Source organism: Ptychodera flava, chromosome 20 (genome assembly GCF_041260155.1).
Source record: "Ptychodera flava strain L36383 chromosome 20, AS_Pfla_20210202, whole genome shotgun sequence".
NCBI lineage: Eukaryota > Metazoa > Hemichordata > Enteropneusta > Ptychoderidae > Ptychodera > Ptychodera flava.
In genome coordinates, this window is record NC_091947.1 from 24,037,707 (window position 1) to 24,052,373 (window position 14,667).

The 14,667-nt window shown below is 38.2% G+C and overlaps 1 protein-coding gene across 3 annotated transcripts in view; it reads left to right on the plus strand.

Moving 5' to 3' along the window:
* Window positions 1-14,667, plus strand: part of LOC139120366 (adhesion G protein-coupled receptor L4-like) — a 53,756-nt gene that overhangs the window by 16,951 nt on the left and 22,138 nt on the right. For 2 of the 3 annotated variants that reach the window (XM_070684711.1, XM_070684713.1), the window contains exons 1-2: window positions 8,599-8,820; window positions 12,913-13,664. In XM_070684711.1, coding sequence (XP_070540812.1) covers window positions 8,604-8,820; window positions 12,913-13,664 — 969 coding nt within the window. In that variant the 5' untranslated portion in view covers window positions 8,599-8,603. Of the gene's footprint in view, window positions 1-6,884; window positions 6,919-7,835; window positions 8,006-8,588; window positions 8,821-12,912; window positions 13,665-14,667 lie in introns of those variants that run through there. The other variant, XM_070684714.1, reaches the window with a different exon arrangement.

Here is a 14,667-nt window from a genome sequence, read left to right on the forward strand (position 1 = left end):
GTTGCAAACTGTAAAGATTTATTCGTAAGTCCTGCAAATCTCCCAATGGACAGTTTCGCTTTAAATACGTTTGATACACAGGAAAACATTATTTATCTCTGTCTGCCCAGTATCCAGGGCGATCTCCATCAGCTCGACTTGTGGATGATATTTTTCCGACATTTGTATGAATTATTAGGTGGGGAGCTAATGTTTCGATGTTTGCTCTTATGATTCCAATACAAATATGCCTTGGAGTAGACAGACTGGGAATAAACACTGCGTAATCTATACGTCATAAGGACAGCAACGGAGATGAAAGTTGGTAAAGGTTACGGATGATACATTATGTGGAACTGAAGTGCCTACATGTAGTATTGATTCAACTTCAGTCAGAAAAATAATTTTTTTCTCTTCCTGTTTCATTTTTTTCACGTACAACTGACGTGCAAATGAATATACCGAGCGTAAAACAGTGCATGTTGATATACCACTTATTGGTGGGACAGGAAATGTGTGAGAGAATGATGCAGACATACTGACATACAGAGGGAGGGGAACGGCGCAGGAGACCGAAAAAAGCTTAATGGATGTATTCCACACTCGTTTGAATCACCCAACATCAAGGAAACACACTGATGCAAATTTCATCATTTCCATCGGTAAAGCCGGGAATGAAAGTAGAAATTTTGAAGCGCTCATAGAATGGCGCGAACACTAAAATATTAATGAATTGGCAATCACATTTGCCCAGACCTCGGCTTGCTGAATATTGTTAGAGTGACGGGTGAAGGTCTCTTTACTTGGCTGAGGTGAATTGCTTACCACAGTAAAATCTAGGATACTAAGGTAATATCTTACATCGGAATTAATGTGTCACTTTTTACGTGGCCGCTCAACAAAAGAGCCCCTTAGCGTCATCGGGAATTGCATCATTGAGTACCTTAAGACCGGAGAGTTAACATTTTATTGATCTAAGTACGATTTAGTACAAGTTAGACAACGATCGATTTGAGGAACGCTAAAACGGTAATTTGGACAACTCTCCTTCCCCGTTTGCTTGCTACGTTGACATACATCAGAAATCAATGTAAGAGTAACAAACAAACTTCACTCGGTTTTTACCACTTATCACGTGACGAACTGACAACAGTTTCAAATCCGACGTCTTCGTGTGTGCATCGAACATTTGAAACAGAATCCCAATCACGCTGTGGTTACTTCTCTACATTACAGCGCGATCGGACTTCTGCGAGTTTACCTTTAATAAGACCAATAACAAATTTAGATTGCGTGCAACGGGGCACTCTACAGTATTTTCTCTAAAAATTCTAGTAAAATAATACGTATCCTACGTAGGCACGCGTCCTTTCTCATTCTTGACAGATCATTCAAATTTGAAAATTGATATCACTTGTTTTGACCGAGGATGTGAAATTTGAGAGAGCGCATTGAAGACTCAGCCTGAAAAAGGTGATATATTTTCAACAAGATGCGTTCGCTCTATTTGAAACTTTAACTCCTGGCGTCACCCTCCTGGTCAAATGGTACGTTGTCTGATTTCAGGGTGAAATTGTATCGTACGTTTCTATTCATTTTTGTCTGTTCATTTCTCCTTAGTGTTGAACGGTGTCTCATAAAATAGTTACGAAACGTCTTAATTTGTCCATGACCCCGTTTTTTCATGATTTGATGCTAACGTTTGAAAACAGCCTTTTTAATTTTTATCAATGGCCTTCCCCTATGTCTTAAAGTTGGCAGCTTAGACATGTTTGCTGGTGATCAGGCCATATGTGTGTATAAGATTGATGTCATGTCGAAAACAGATTTTATATATATATAATATATATATATATATATATATATATATATATATATATATATATATATATATATATATATATATATATACACGTGTATGTGTCTGTGTGCATACCCCTTGCAGTGCATGTGTGTGTACCGTATGCCAGTGCTTGTCTTAACGGCTGTCATGACAGAATTCTTCTTCTCGGAGCATTAACAAGACATTTGACAAATACAACCGTTCTGAAAGCCAGCTGATGCCAGCTAATCCTTGAAAGGACTTCGTTTTACTGACCTCGACAAACCTGTCGCGATCTGCATCAATAAATCTGCGCATTAAAGATTTCGTACCCTGGTCCATGGCTTGCACCGTATTGTTTTCAAATCCAATAAATGATGAAGCTCCATAAATTTTCGATCACAAGGTTCTTCATAGACGGGACCTATTCATAAAAAAGGCTATTATTTGACAAATACATCACGATAGTCGCGATTTATTTCCATGGATTGATCATTTTATGTCATCTTTGTAAAATATGAAAGGGGCCGTTAGCAGTGTGTGCATACATACAGCATGCTACTCGTTCCGAAATGGACTTAGTCCCCTGCACCTAAAGCCGTAAACACGTCGTTACCTGAATGAATGTTCCCCCTCACCAATGGATTTCTGCATTATTTATCCGTGCCAAATCTTTCGCTATAGACGTATATCGTAAAAATTATTAATTTTAAGGTTTATATACAAGAAGTACAAATTATTTTTCATCAAAACGAGGCCACGATCTCTGCTTTTGCTCATAAGTTATATTAACAAATATGGCGCCCGGTCTAACTGTACACAGTCACGCCGTTGTTTCTGACTAAAAACCAATAGGGAGAGAGAACCGTTTTCTCTTGGATACAGACCAATACGGGGTTTTAGTGACCTTTAACCTGCTGTTAAGTATTTAACCAACTACAACTTTCACTTCTTATATATTTCCATTTCCACAGAATACAAAGAGCACAAATTTACGTTATTCATGACGTCATCGTCTAGCTTATGGAATCTTTAGCGCTTAATTTAATATTCATACGTTTAGGTAAATGGAAACACGCTGACAAATGTCTATGAAATCAAGGACAAAATGACGAAATTGTGGACGATACATATAGTGGGATGATTATCTATAAAAGTTTCGACAGCAATTCATGCTTGTTATTCCTTTATTTTGATATTAAACGTAAGCTTAATTGGAAATTCGGTAATAATAACGTAAAAATACCAAGAAAATCTAAATTGGTAAAGTTGGTATTGAGAATCTAAGATTTAGACCAGATGGAATTGTGAATTACTGAAACAATTGTCCCCCGCGGAGTCTATACAAATCGCATTATTATTTTCGTTAAGGATGTATCTCATGTCGTTTCACCACAGCAGTACATAATCACTTGTTTATGTCGGTACAAGACACGTGTTTGTTTCTCTGAACAGCTAAATTTCATCTCATCGGTGAGTGGAGCCTAAGTTTACTAAGCTTGGCAAAATCAGATTTCAGAAAGAATACGAATCGATCGTAGACTTAAGAACAAAGCTGAACGTCAACCCAATTTTCAATTCCATTTCTACAATTGCAAATTACTCGATTGATTGTTTGTCCGCAACTTTCCACTGATGGAAGAAGATTTTAAGCCTATGAACAGACGAGTCAGTATTTATTTCCGAACACGATTGATTAAATGTAGAGAGTTGCTTCCATTTAATACCGCAAACCTTTGCTCTCAAAGACGAAGATAATTCAATATTTCTCTCTCTATCTATCTGTCTATCTCTTTATCTATCTCTCTATCTATGTATCTCTCTATCTATCTATCTATCTATCTATCTATCTATCTATCTATCTATCTATCTATCTATCTATCTATCTATCTATCTATCTATCTATCTACACTAGGCAGTTATTTGAATTCTTCGTAGTAAATCGGAATGTTATGTACCAATATATGTATGTATTATATATATACATATATATATATATATATATATATATATATATATATATATATATATATATATATATATATATATATATATTATATATATATGTACGCGAAGTTCGGTGTGGAATAATTAGGTTATCCTAAAATAGCATATATAATCTATTCTGACCGCAAAAGTATGCTGCGGGCGTTTTTAAAACTGCTGCGTTACAAAATTCTCGTATTGCCTCACATAAACATTTCATTAAAGTGCCGTATATCAACATTTCTTTCATTGCCGTATGTTTATTTCTCAGCGCGATGGACATTTATTCTAATTAACATTATATATTTTTTCCTCCTCGGACAGCAGAAGAGCATTTTACCGCACTAATGGCTACTGCGGTGCTTTCAGTATCAACATTTACGACAGCCAGTTGTAAAAAAACCCGAGTCTTTAACGTCGTTTCATATTTTCTCCTGACGTATTAGAAAGTGACATTTGAGATACAGTTGTGTCTTTACGGTACCAGTGCGGCTACTAGTAAGACAGACAACTGATGACGCCACAAGTCAGTCTTAAATCATGAACTCTTTCGGGAGGCACGATCCATCAGTAAAAGAAAGATGTCACTTTTGGCACTACGTGCATACTCAGAGGAGCTGATCCAGCGCATCCAGTGGTGATCAAATCACCAAAGCATTTTCTTGGCGTCATAGACTTTCCAAAGCCGCTGTGCTGCACGGTGCGCGTGCAGATGATTAACTGGATCCGTCACGCGTATACAAGCAGGCCCTTACATCGTACTATCTCGCTGCCGGACAACGTTACGACCCCTATACGACGCTAGCAACATAATTTATGAGGTCAGCGATCATTGACACTCTAATTCCTCGACTAAAGTGACTAAACATAAAACATGTAAACAACTTGGAAAACGGCACATTCATTCCAATTTTTTTCCAAATATTTTTCTTTGCTAGGAAGAATGATTAAACTGTTCCTCGGAATCGCCGTTTCTACTGCCAATTTGGATACCATCCCGTATTGCAATTCTTAGGGTATTTTTGTTGTAAATATTTTACTGTATTTTTTCTTCTGTGAGCATGATGTGGAAATACTCAGAATTTGTTCTGTCAACACTGGCTGTATCTGTAATGCCTCCATTACTGTGGAGAGCTGGTAAAATCTAGACTCCAAGTCGTTATTAACAATGTCAATAGCAGGAGATTTTGCCTGTTCGTACTAAAAAAAGAAAGGGGAAAGAAAAGAAAAAATCGCTCGCTGCCCCCCTGGCTTGGCTAAAAGAAATTCGAGGAACGATATTTCTTCCCTCTGGCCTAATGAAGGCACCTCGCTACATATCAAAGTCTATGCACGCGTTTTGGGCAGACGCTGTAAACTTTTTACTTCAAGATGTCATTACACTTTTATGATAAAATGTCAAATCGCATAACCGTTGAAATTATTACCGTTTTTTTTTTATCTGGTTTTGATCGGGCGTGGTGAAAGTGACCATTTATCTTGTCTGGCAGCACCGGCGGACCAGCCGTAAATCAAACAGCAACTCTCTCCTGTCAAATATGTCCGTGTTTTGGCATCTGCATTTAATAAATCACTCGCTAGGGGGAGTATTTGCCTTTCAGTCCCCGCTGCCAAGATAAAGGATGTATTACATTAATGTTGACTGTTATGGGAATTTAAACATTCACCTTGACCCTGACAAAATAGGAAGATCCTGACGTGACGTAAATCACAATACCTGTAGGAATTTTGAGTGTACTTGGCTGATTAGATTTAATATTTTGCGCCGAGGTTTGACGCATATGCCGTAAACAGACAGATTTCGAATTCTGTTGGATTTCTTGATTCCTCCCGGGTCAATGATTACCGGGCACAAGTACTCTGTAAAAAATTACATTTTTTCCGTTTTGAAGTGGATAAGTACCATAACTCTCAACACACGTACATTCCCCGACACGATATAAGTTGGCCCTGAAGTACAGGGTGTAACGTGCGTGCCCCGGGACACATTAAAATCAGGGCTATTGTATCTGATCACATCGTGGACCATTTGCGTCCAATTTACTGAAACCTCAGGGGGCGTTATGCTTATGGAACCTTGAAGTATAGATTGATAGTAAACAGAACCTTTGGTCCATCATTACGCAGGCATAAATAATTGGGTTCCCGTAGGACAAAAATATCTACGTGAACGTGAACGGGATGAAGTGCACGCGTTGAATTCTAATATCAGGGTGTGAATTGTCTGTCAGTAACCGGCGATTTGCGGGTGTAGGAGGTTAAGTGTGATTTTCAAATATGAATCTGTTTTATTGCTTTGAGGATCATGATAAATTTTTATATGCTACATTTACAAAAAAGCAATGTTTTTTCCTCGTTGATATGTTTATGTAAGGCGACTGGACACGAATATAGGTCGTTAATTTTATTGTCGTGCAACTTTAAAGCAATGATTAAGTTTCTACGTAATCAAATGGAGCTTTTAACGTAGATTGTTTTCAGCCTCAGTCCATCCTGAAAAGAGACTAGTGCGCCATCTATAGAGGAAGCCTTTCCTCGTCCATGGACAGAAAATGGAATTATTGGGTCATCAACATGCAATAATGGCTACGTTACTCTTAGCATCGTGGACAGAATGCAAAACTGTTGGAGTAAAAACTGTGTTTGCGTGCGGTGTTTTGGTGGCCGGTGGGCAAAATGCACCGATGTTTATGGTCAGCGTGAGGGATACTTTTACTCTCACGCTCAGCGGAAAACTTGGAAAAAAAGCTCGGAGTGTAGGAAGAAATATGAATCGGATGTTTAAAAGGGGGTTTATAGAGAAAGAAACAGGCAATGGGAAATGTTCTTGGCGGGAAGAGCACAGTAGTAATCCGTTTCCTTTGGTTCGATGGAAGAGGAAAATTTTCAGATCGTATATTGCGCGGGAGGGCAGATTCTAATAATTTCCGTGAAAACAACCGAGATTATTCTTTTTACGCGTAAGATCTTCTCTGGTTAGAATTTCTCGAAATCGGCTGGCTTGCTACCTGTGTTGCGTAATTAGTGATGAAAGTGGAATTATCTATTTTCAAATTGTGAACAGCCATTTTGACAATCGTCCTTTTTTTTCCTTCAGATTTTTATTTTTCAAGTCATTGTGTTCTGCACCGGTAAGTATTGTTGTTTACATAATTTTTTTTACTTTGAATTCATTATTTTATTGTCTATACGTTCTACACATACATAGAAGTATGCATATGTATAAACGTTCAGTCTTTCTTTACTGCATTATATGGAGGTGTTGTTGGCGCATCTTTCAGCCCACTAGTCTTTAGAGGAACTCGAATATAATTTCACGTCACTATAAATGTTTACAAGCCTTCGTGGGCCGATGGGCAAATTATCGAACGTCGCGCGCTCCATCGGATTCAATGGTAACCCGTCGATGACGAGTTACCATTGAATGCTGAAATGTTACATGACGTCGATGTTTATGGACAGCGTGAGGGAAAATTTTATTCTCACGCTCAGCGGAAAACTCTGAAAGCTAGGAGTGTAGTTAGGAATAGGAATCAGTTGTTTATATACTGGGCTTTATAGGGAAAGGAACAAACAGTAGGGAATGTAATTGGCGGGAATGGCACAGTAGTAAGTAACTCTTAAGGCAAGTTTTAAACATCGAAGTTTTTCAAAAACTCTAAGATTTATTTCCCCCAGGGAGTTAATACAGGGATGGTGGCTATTTTGAATTTCAAATATCGGTGAATGTTTTAGGTTATTTGATTCTCAAGTCCTTAACTTTACACAGTAATGTTGCCCCTGATTTTTATTATTGATTTGGTAAGAGAGAATGGTTGAAAGTTTCATTGAAAAAAGTTTGAGCAAATGTTTAAATCTTTCAATTTTGAGGCGCTTACTATCTTTAGGGCAATGTGTTTTGCAAATGTAATTATGTACACGGCAGGGACTGTGACAATACTATACTCATGATACCTAATATCCACGCCTGAAAACATGTGAGTTAGCATTCATTTCCACCTGAAAGCTGTCATTCTGCATCGAGTCTCCCTTTTTTCTGGTTCGGCAGATTGCCCGAATGAAATGCAGCCAATTAGCGGTGGTTTCTGTCTGTTTGTCGCCGACAAAAAAGATAAAGTGTCGTTCGAAGTCGCACACACGGAGTGTAGACGTCGCCTCGGGTTGAATGCCACGCTATTGCAGATAATCGGACAAAGTGAGGCCCAGCTGGTTTATGACGTGAGTCACGGCTTTCTATTCTATGTATACATATTTTACTTCTCTGGGTGAAAATATTTTCTCACTCATTAAGATTTCAGCAAAGTGGCCAGAAGTTTCTCTGTGCTTCCATGAAAGCGAAAATCTATAACGATCCTATTTAACCTTTTCTTTACGCTCCATCTGCTGTAACTTTTGACTGTCTTTGCAGTATTGCTGCTCTCAATGTAAAATACACATATCTTGTTCTACACATATCTTGTTCTACTCACAAAATCAAGTCCAGAATGTCTGGTGTTGAATAGCTAAACACAGCCAGTACCAATGTTGGTGTCCAATATGACTGTTGACAACTGACTTGTACTTAACACAGCTAATTAAGCATACCTGAAGGAGAGCAAAATGAAATATTTGCTTTTAGAAAAAAAAGTAATGAAAACATTCATGACGGTTACTGCTGTCGTCTCTTTAATTTCAGGAGAGGAAAATCTAGATTTTGAGTATTTTAATGAATTAACCGATAATTAACGATTGCGTTTCTTTTATGGAGGATTAAGATAACTATCAAAGATACTAAATTGTTACTTCTTCACTGATGTACCAGGCTATTCCAAATAATATGCGTGGCAAAGACATATGGCTTGGACTACGCAGGTTGGGTAATTCGGACGAGTTGGTGTGGATGGACGGAACGCAAGCTGACTCCATCGTATGGAACCAAATATTTGGGCCCGATGACTCAGGACAAGATTGTGCGTACGTAAAAACGAACCACAAGATGGAATTCAAGGTAGACTATTGCGATGAGGAGAAAAACTACGCATGCAAGATAGAAGGTATGAACAACACATATTGTTCAGTCAGATCTCAATATCAAGCATAGACGAGGGTATCTTAACGTAGAGGGCGCTTTGACGACTCTCTCCCTCAAAAAAAAGATTCTGCTGTGTCTTGACGGAAAATGTATTTAGTAAAACTCCAGTATTTAGCTCACTTATTCACTAAGCCTTAAACTATACCTACTTTTATGCCAAGAGAATTGAAAGTAGAACCCAGTTGGATGGGATGTACCGTATATAAACCCTAGGGTCTACGCATGAACCCATATGAACTTCGCTTAAAAAGTAATCCTTCCATGATTATTGTATCACTTTTAGAAACATCGAACACGCTTGCTTAGGGACTAGATCTAACTGAACAAGGGATGGTTGCAAAATAAACTACCGACCTACTTTCCATGCATGCACCCCCTACACCTGTTTGAAAATAAACGGCACCCTACACCCCTCTTTTTAAAGGCTGCCTATATGATATACTGCCCGGTAAAGTATACGGCTAATAGTATGCTGATATATTTGGCTTTAAACACCGCCTTTAAAGTTTGTGTTTACTGGTAGCTATGTTGTTATCGATCACTGAATTTTTGTCTCGAGCGCAATTCTTGACGACTGTGAAATGTCATGTAAGTGCTGTGAGTATTTTTTTAAACTGGTGTATAGTATAAGTAATGTAATATTTTCAATAACAAGAGTGTACATTTCTCCTGTAACTTAATCCATGCATGAAATACAATGACAAAGCCCTCATTCGAAACCCCTGCATTTAACCGACCATCCACCATTTCACCAGAGCTTTTGCCTGTTTTGCTATGTCCATGTGCCCACACTTCAACCCAGCTACTAAACAAGGAAAGCAAGAAAGACGACACATAGTCGAGTTGATTGATATGTTATGTTTAATCGTTAAGCTTATAAAACAAAGATGCGTCGATTAACATCCTGATATTAAACCAAGCCCCCTTCGAGTGCTGAAGTACCAAAGATATCGCGGGCGATGGCGAAGAAAGTCCCTACCAATGAATGGAAGACCCGTTATAGTTTCATAGTCTGTAAAAGAAGGCGTGTCATATTTTTTTCTGTAAGCATCGCATTCGATAAGAAGTTAGGTGATTTCGCTGTAGATACTTTGCGCTGCTGTACAAATTGTCAGATTCACCGAGTCAATTTTCAAACTTTCTCATTTTTAAACACTCTAATTAAAATAAAATGTGATCATGACTTAATTTAAACTCTGCAGAACTGAAGAGCGTTAATTTCAGTGTTTCGTACTATCATGCGAACATCTATCTATCAACCTATGTATCTGTCTGTCTGTCTACATAAATATATAGGATATTCTGTCTTGTGTGGATGGTGCATATTAATAGATACACATTTATTATACCTGCGTATAAATCGAAAAGGTTGCATTTTGTGAATGGCTGCATAGAAATTCACTGCATAGATATTCTTGCAATTCTTTCGGGTCTGTAGCTTCTGTTGTCCCATTATCTGGTTCCTAAAGCAAATCGAAAATGTCAGATTTTGGCATAGAGCTAACGCAGAGAATGTTGGCCATTTTGAATAGCAAGTATTGGTAATTTCAGTACTAGTAATCTTCTGTCATCCAAATTTTTCACCATGACTCCTGATTTTCATTTTCTACCATGAAAGAATATGCTTTAAGGTTCCTTGAGCAAAGTAGTAGCACGTTTAAGTTCAAGGTACTTACTACCTCAACGGATCGTGAGATACAAGAACCAAAAAGAGCAAAATGAATTTGAATAAAATATATAAGACTTAAATGTTGCTTTCATACCTTTCTTGACCATGAATATTTTAATGGAGAGAGTTTAAGATTTCCAGTAATCGGGGACTGCCGACGACATATTGTGTAAAGTTAGATTTGAATGGAATAGCACTGCTGAGATAGACAAAGGAATGATCGTTTTTTGGTGAAAATCTAGCGTTTTAGGTAAAAAACCAAAACGTATGGTAATATTATCAATCAGTTAGATTCTTAAGTTACAAAGCAAAAGTTCAGAATGTCTTTCTAGATATTATTTGACTTCTACTCATAGAGTGAACTGTCCTTTACTGTTTTAGACAACATGAATTCGTGACCAATTGGATGAACAAATTTCACAGTTTTCACATTATTTTGAAAATCCCACGATTTTTGAAAAGTATTCATGTCACAAAGAAATAAGAGTACACAGCATCCTTGTGCAGGGTATTCGGCGCAAAAAAGTTAAATTCAAAGTCAAATGTCAATGGTTATTGACCTTAACTCAATTAAAATATGTATTTCTGTGATGTTTAGCAAATTTTTAGTGCTTTTTACACTGCTTTTTCACGTTTTGAGTGTATCAAAAATCAGCAAAAAATAGCTAAATGCTTTCAGTACATTCCCCCAAAAATCAGTAGCTCCTTCTTCCTCTCCACATTTTGGCAACCCCTTGTTGCATTCAATTTTTGAGTGACCCCGTCTCTGATTCCTTCGACACTCCGAGGCCTTAAGTAATGACGGCTCCCTAAAAGGTTAATTTTGTTAGCCTGGCACCAGGAGCTAAATTCTGCGATGACGTCACGGAATTGGTTTAAATTGATGTTAAGGTAGTATGCGCCTCGAAAATTACTAGTAAAGACTTAAACTTTTGCTCAACCTTTCCTAAATTAAAACTTTCAACCATTCTCTTACCAAATCAATATTAAAAATCGGGGGTCACCGTGCAAAGTTTGGAACTAGCGAAACAAATTACCCAACAGTTTGCGATATGTGAAATTCAAAATGGCCGCCATTCCTGTGTTAACTGTATGGGGAGAAATAAAATTTTGGATTTTCGAAAAGCTAAGCCGTTGAAAGTTTTCTCCAAGAACTTTTAATGAACCCCTACAAGTGATAGATCAGAAAGAATGATAGAAATTTGAGAGTCCCACTCTCTGTCCCCGGTGTGCGTTCTAACTTAGACAAATTGACTGACCTGAATACATTATTATCAGTATTATAACCAATCATTCAGGGCCCGAAATTAATGGCATTCCCTTGTCCAAGGACGACCAAACCTTGCCTTGGCACGACAACTTTCTAGAAATGCATGTCCAACGGGACTACTTTCCTTGAATGAAACCGAAGTTTACGGCTGATTGGGTATGTCGGCTTCAAGCTGGCTTGTAGATTTTTCTAAACAACGGTCAGTGATCGTGGACAGTAATGATCAACTGATCATCATCTGTAATTTATTCATGCTAAATCTTCTTTAGCCATTCAGAATAATTAAAAAGAGAGGAAATGGAGTCTGGTCAGTTTTGTTTTGTCTAGAATTTATTTGTTTATACTGTTTGATCAGCTGACTTAACATGGACATTGAGTATTTCGTGGTACCTTTTATAAAACTCGGCTTGGAGCTCGAGGTGCTTTTATGCACTGTCACTCTATTATCTGGCACACTTTAAAGAAAAATAGACGACATGAGAAATGATACTTAAGTATTATACTCATGTGTTTGTCAGATTTTCATTCATCCATCCACCCACCCACATACCCACCAGCCCATCCATCCATCCATCCATCCGTCCATCCATCCAAACAAACAAACATGCATACGTAGAGACATATAGAATAAATAATTCATCCATGCACACATACATGCATGCGTGCATGCATACATACATACATACATACATACATACATACATACATACATACATACATACATACATACATACATACATTGTATTATTCTCCCTGTTGAGGGTTTGTGGTATTACATGGACGAACGTTTTGGCGAAATTAAGACTGCATGCTATTATGCATCGTTCATTTTGTATCTTTTTATGCACGGTAACATTGGATATGAATGTCTAAGTTGATAGTAGCTGCACTGCATGCATGTTAACTCATTCTGGTGTCGTACGCCTTGCATCTTTTGAAAGAGTTCAATTTTTCGTGTAACATTGTCTGGTGTCGGTGTGAACATTACCAATATGAAAATGACTGGTACCTTCGTCGCATGCTGTCAAATCGGCTAATGTTACGTTGGATGTCTGCCAGTACCATGGTCTTCTGACTTAGGCTACATGTATTTGCTACGTTTATACAAATTTCAGGAACAATACTGGAATTCCTTGAAAATCCCCATTCTCGACTTGGTAGTCGAAGTTCTGGTGGTGATGACTCCAGTGATGAGGACGGTAGTAATTCCAACGACGATGACGATAACTCCAATGAGGATAATTCTAACGATAATTCCGATGATGGTAATGATGGTGATAATTCCAATGATGGTGATAATTCCAATGATGGTGATAACTCCAATGATGGTGATAACTCCAATGACGGTGATGATAATGCCGATGGTGGTGATGGCGGTTCTAACAGCAATAGTGATGAAGAGAACAACAGCAGTGACGAAGATGGAAGCCGATCACCCACAATGGCCCCTACAGCAAAACTGACAACGATGAGGCGAGTGACTACGGAGGCGGCTGGCAGCACCAAATATACGACAAAATCGTCCACCATCGTACCAACTGTAAATTTAATAACGTTAACTGACAGTGCAACACGATTTCCGACTTCAAAGACAACAGAGCCTGTAACCGTAACTAAACTTGTCTCTCCAGCTACAGTTTACCAAGAAAGCAGCACGACAGAAGAGCACAGCGAAAGTAGTTCCGGCGCGGATAACCAAACGACCAAAAGTGCACCCACCGTAGAGACAACCGCGGCCAAGTCTACATTTCATACTTGCGTGGTGACCACTTGGACTGGGTTTATACCGTCAAGTTGTGTGTTGTGCGGGATACCGTACAGGAGCGAACGAGTCCATAATATGCTGCGAAACACGTCGAATAGTTACGTAAGTTCTCAGTATTTTAACCAATAAACCACTAACAAGCACAAGTTTGTTTTTGTAAAGCACAATTTTTAAAAAGTAGTGTGCACCTCGGAGACAGATATTCGAATTCGGACTCTAAACCTCTTAAAATACTTTTTTGGTCTAGCACTTGTTCAGGCTCAATTTGTAGCTCATAGAGTAAGTGAAATGGTACCATTATGGTATTTCAGGTGTCTGTACATACTTGGGAATTTGTTTCTCTCGGTACCAAATTTTGCGGGGTGACCCCCGATTTTTAATTTTTGATTTCGAAAAGGAAAGATTTAAAGGTTTACAATGAAATGTTTGAACTGAGTCTTTCAATATCGAGGCTCGTGCCATCTCAAGTTAGTAAGCGTGTCGAAATTAAAAGACATAGGCCTAAACGTTTGCTATGACTTTCCCCTTGGAAACATTAAACCAGACCCTTTTGAATCAAAAATGAAAAAAAAATGCAAAATTTGGTACTAAAACATATTACCTGATATTTACCTGATATTTACACCCGAAATCCAAAATGGCCGCCATTCTGGTGTTGACTCTATGGGGAAAATTAAATTTTCGATTTTCACAAAAATACGCAGGTAAACACTTTAGTTAGCCTACTACACGAGCTTCAATATGAGCCCAAAGAAGAGGTCGATTAGAAAGATATTGTATAAAAAATGTTTGAGAGTCCTCTATGTTTCGTCAGTGTTGAACTAGTGATCTTACGTGCTGCAATGATTCTAATGCATGGCTCACTCTAATGGTGGCGCTATCATGGAGAATTGCACTTATTGGCCGATAGAGCCCACCTAATGTTCGATACGGTATAAGCATACAAGTAGGACAAAGTTTGCTTTGTCAGACTTCAGAAGAGCTACTGTAACACAATACTAGTGGTTAGCGGTATGTAGTTTAAAAATGGCGGGTTTTTATAGGCTGTGCCTTTGAGCAAGTTGACTAAGTGCACAAACACAACACAGGGGAAAGGAATAAGTCC